This window comes from Malus sylvestris, chromosome 16, assembly GCF_916048215.2.
Source record: "Malus sylvestris chromosome 16, drMalSylv7.2, whole genome shotgun sequence".
In the NCBI taxonomy this organism is placed as follows: Eukaryota; Viridiplantae; Streptophyta; class Magnoliopsida; order Rosales; family Rosaceae; genus Malus; species Malus sylvestris.
In genome coordinates this window covers 31,635,032-31,639,518 of record NC_062275.1, presented here as the reverse complement: position 1 = coordinate 31,639,518, position 4,487 = coordinate 31,635,032, and the positions used below count along the sequence as shown (strand labels likewise).

Here is a 4,487-nt window from a genome sequence, read left to right as displayed (position 1 = left end):
AAGCAGTCGGTTCCTTACCTGAGTTTGAGTGGAGGTTCCGGCATATTGTTTTCTTTATCCTTGTCTTTGTAAGTAAGAACAAGGACAAAGGAAAGGACAGGGAGAACGCATGATATGAGATATTCTTGCTTTCTACCCTGGTGATATGAGATACTTTTGCTTTGGAGTCATTGGCTTGCAGAGATACCCCAAGGAATAAGGAACACTTGGTGACTCGAGAGGCTTTGTTGGGAAGGTATTCTTGGAGATGAAGAAATGTTCTGTATGTCTGCCTTGCTATGTAGGGTGAACGTGGACAGTTATAGGAAGTTCTTTAATACCTGTAGAGGTACTATTCTTTCACTCGTGTCGGCAACTAATGCGTGATTGATCAGTATGGCTTCACGTGCTTTCTTCTTTATCAGAAATCTTCGACAAATTGTCCGTAATTTCCACCAAGCTGAGTGTGCATGTGACAGGTGTTGACGAGGCTGAAAAAGACTGGCGCCTCTTCGATATCTGGGATCGGCGCTTCGACAAATTACCCGTGATTTCCGCAAAGCTGAGTTTGCGTGTGATGGGTGCTGACGCGTCTGGAAAAGCAAGATGCCTCTCCGATTTCTGAGCTTGCCTCTTCGATTTATGAGCTCTGTCGAGCACAGAGGTTGCATGTGACAAGTGCGAACAGGTCTGGAGAGGAAGATTGGCCCGTGGTTTCCGAGCGAGCCCAGCTTTTGAGAAAGCTAGCACCTCTTCGATTTTTGAATTGGCCTCTTCGAATTCTGAGCTCGCCTCTTCGATCTCTGAAATCCCGTCGAATGCTGATTTTTATAGAGGCATGCAGTTTGTTTCAAAGCACACTTGAATTTTTTGCTTGTAGAAACTCCCTTCTTGCACTTCTAAGATCTTGGTTCGTCCGACCTCTTCTTTCTTCAACACTTTGAAAATGTCTGGAACATCCGACCGTCGTTTTGACTTGAATCTTGGTGAAGAGGCAGTCCCGCCTTCTCCAGACAACATATGGCGCCCATCCTTCATATCCCCTACTGGTCCTCTTACAGTTGGGGATTCGGTGATGAAGAATGATATGACCGCTGCGGTGGTGGCCAGGAACCTTGTCACTCCCAGAGATAACAGACTACTTTCCAAACGGTCTGATGAGTTGGCTGTTAAGGATTCTCTGGCTCTCAGTGTGCAGTGTGCAGGTTCTGTGTCTAATATGGCCCAACGCCTATTTGCTCGAACCCGTTAAGTTGAATCATTGGCGGCTGAAGTGATAAGTTTGAAACAGGAGATTAGAGGGCTCAAGCAGGAGAATAAACAGTTGCATAAGCTCGCACATAGCTATGCGATAAACATGAAGAGGAAGATTAACCAGATGCAGGAATCTGATGGTCAGATTTTACTTGATCATCAGAGGTTTGTGGGTTTGTTCCAACAGCATTTGCCTTCGTCTTCTGGGGCTGTACCGCGTAATGAAGCTCCTCATGATCAACCTCCGCCTCCTCTTTTTCCTGGAGTTCCACCGAGTGGTGTGACTTCAAACAGTCAACCTCCGACGTCTCTTTTTCCTAGAGCTCCACCGAGTACTGAGACACCACCTGAGCAATAAAGACTCCCTCTCGTTTGTTTGCACATTTGTAATTTTTTTTTTTTTTTTTTTTTGGTATGTAGAATGCAATTTTATGTAAAATTTCCAGAAAAAAAAAATAAAATGGACTTTTATTTCTCTTAATGTTTTTTTTTTTTTTTTTTTTTTTTTTTTTTTGCACATGGTGCTAGAGCACCAAACATCAAACATTTTTTTTTCTTTAATCATGGTGCCAGACGCATCCAATATAAAAATATTTTTTTATATACATTTTTTGGCCTTTAATCATGGTGCCAGATGCACCAAAGATCAAAACAATTTTTTTTTTATTATATATATATATATTTTTTATGGCCTTTAATCATGGTATTGCCCACCACTTCAAAACTTTTATTATTTATATATATATATATATTAGGGTGGTGGCTGACACCAAAATTTTTTTTTTATTTTTTTAATTTATTGCTTTCGGTGGTGTTCACACTCACCACCACTCATACCGCACCATTATTATTATTATTTATATATATATATGTGTTTGCTGCATGGGATGAAGGGGAGAGCTGCAGGGAGCATCGACGGAGATGGACAGAGAAAGGGAGCTGGAGGTGTGGAGTTCGTGGCTGATCATCCTTGCTGGGCAGAAGGAAAGGTCTTGTAGAGGAGGACGAGGACGAGGATGAGTCGGTGACGTGGCTGCTGCTCGTTGCTGCTCATTATAAGGGACACCGTTTGCTGCGAAGAGGAGTGCCGCTCATTGTTAATGGGCCCATTCATGTCGTCTGAAACAACACCAGCTTGCCCGTGAACATCGTTTTGATGAGCCACCTCAAGCCCGTATATGGCTCCAGCCCAACCGTAGAGACGGCTTGAAGTATCTGAGCGCCGGGGAGGGGGGAGAGTACGGCAAGCGAGGTGTCACTAGCAAAAATGATCCACGATCGCTGCATGTACACCCCTAACATCCGGATCTGACCGGCACCGTATGCTTGACTGAAAGTCAGTGATTGTGGCTCAACCGATATCTTCACTGATGGCGCCTGTGAGGTTATCGTGACCTTGTATGTTCCTGGGGTACCCATATTGGTCAGTGTCCTTGTGTATTTTACAGTTGTTGAGGCACCTATTCCACCCCCTCTGCCAGAAGATGTTTCTAGGGGAACAGCAAAAGACGGGTAGTTGAAATCTCCAAGCCTATATTTCTTGCTTGTATCGCAAGTGAAGTCTCTGTGAATGGTTAGTTTGATCTCAGTTGAGCTATAATTCAAGGCGCAGAGGAAGCTGAAGTAGTCCTAGACCGCATTATCATAAACAAGGCCAGGGTCGAGGGCTGCCATCGGATCCACATGCCCAGCACCATATATAATCAAACGGCGTTGCAGGATTTCCAAATGCTACATCTATGATGGTTTCTCCAGTTTTGTATGCTGTGTAGGATGTAGTCATGAGGGGGCAACATGGAGGCGGAGGTGAAACTCGACGGAGCAGAACTCGCACTGTCCGTCACCGTCGCAGGCGTCGCAGTCATATGAGAAGCGCATGCTCATGGCCCAGTCGGAGGTCAAGTGCTACTGCTGCGGTTTGACAGAGGAGTGCACGCCGGCATATGTAGCGACGGTGAAGGAGAGGCACCAGGACCGGTGGATTTGCGGTCTCTGCGCTGAGGCGATCAAGGACGAGAACTCGAGGTCGTCGAGGAAGATCAGCACGGAGGAGGCGATGAAGCGGCACGTCAGCTTCTGTGAGGAGTTCCGGATGTCGAGTCCTCCGGCGAAGCCGACGGACTATCTTATATCCGCGATGAAGCAACTGTTGCGGCGGACTAAGGATTCGCAGAGGAGAAATGAAAAAGAAGACAAGCTGGAGTTTGGGCCCGTTATGGCTTGAGCCCTTTTGCTGCTGGGCCGAGACACTAATGAGGATGGGTTGCTGACGAGGGCCCGGCTTTCAAGCTACACATATATACACACACACACACATATATATATATATATAATACTTGTGTATTCCTTTCCTTTTTTTTTTTGTAAATACATAAACATATGTATTCATCAATTTTTTTTTTTAAATAAAATTGACTTTCTTTAATAAAACATTTATTTATATTTTGATGTGACTGAACTCGAAATTTTGAATATTCAAGCTGCCTACGTACCCTTCCAAAGAAGAGATCAAGTCGTAACGTAGTTCAAATACATACATATTTTTTGGTATTTTCTTTTTGTGCCGTTTGCAGTTTTAACTCATGCAGGCAAGGAGTGTTTGGTGTTGCCTTTTATGCTCGTGCAGACCAGGAGCTTTGGTTCGTGCAGTTTAGGCTCGTGCGAATAAGGAGCATTGGTGTTGCCTTTTATGCTCGTGCAGACCAGGAGCTTTGTGCCATGCAGTTTAGACTCGTGCGGGCGAGGAGAATTTGTGAATTTTGTCAAGCAATCCGGGAGAGTTGTTCCTCGCAATCTTCATAGCAAGGAGCCTTGACTGAGTAGTTGAAGAAGTCTTCAGGAAAGATGTCACACATCATGATGAGGATGGATGATCTTTGTGTCAAAGTTTCATTATCTCCAATACTTTCACATTGTTCTGGAGGTTGACGAAAGCTGCTTTGCCCCCTTTCTGATTGGTGCACTTGTGGAGAAGACATATGCTTCTTGTGCAGTTTCTTCGGAGTGACATGAATCCATCCTTCAACTTCGCTTGGCTTGACTGGCATGGTTTTGGAGCATGCCCCCAGCGATTGAGGTGAAGATTTTGAGTTGACAGAGCCATAAGTGATGGTGGTATAATTTAACTTCACCACATCGTCAAGATCTAGCTCGATGATTCCTTTCTGAGCCAGCTTCATGATGAGATCTTTCAGCACGAAGCATTTTTCTGTCGGATGACTGATGAAGCGGTGGAATTTATAGTATCTTGGACT

At 44.7% G+C, this 4,487-nt stretch overlaps 1 protein-coding gene across 1 annotated transcript; it reads right to left on the bottom strand.

Annotated features, from left to right (window-relative positions):
- Positions 1-2,343: 2,343 nt before the first annotated feature.
- On the bottom strand, positions 2,344-3,117 carry LOC126609286 (subtilisin-like protease SBT4.2). The gene is made up of 2 exons (XM_050277240.1): positions 3,028-3,117; positions 2,344-2,862 (listed from the first exon to the last, which is right to left on the bottom strand). The coding sequence occupies exons 1-2, from the start codon at positions 3,115-3,117 to the stop codon at positions 2,344-2,346; spliced, it is 609 nt and encodes a 202-aa protein (XP_050133197.1).
- Between the last annotated feature and the right edge of the window lie 1,370 nt (positions 3,118-4,487).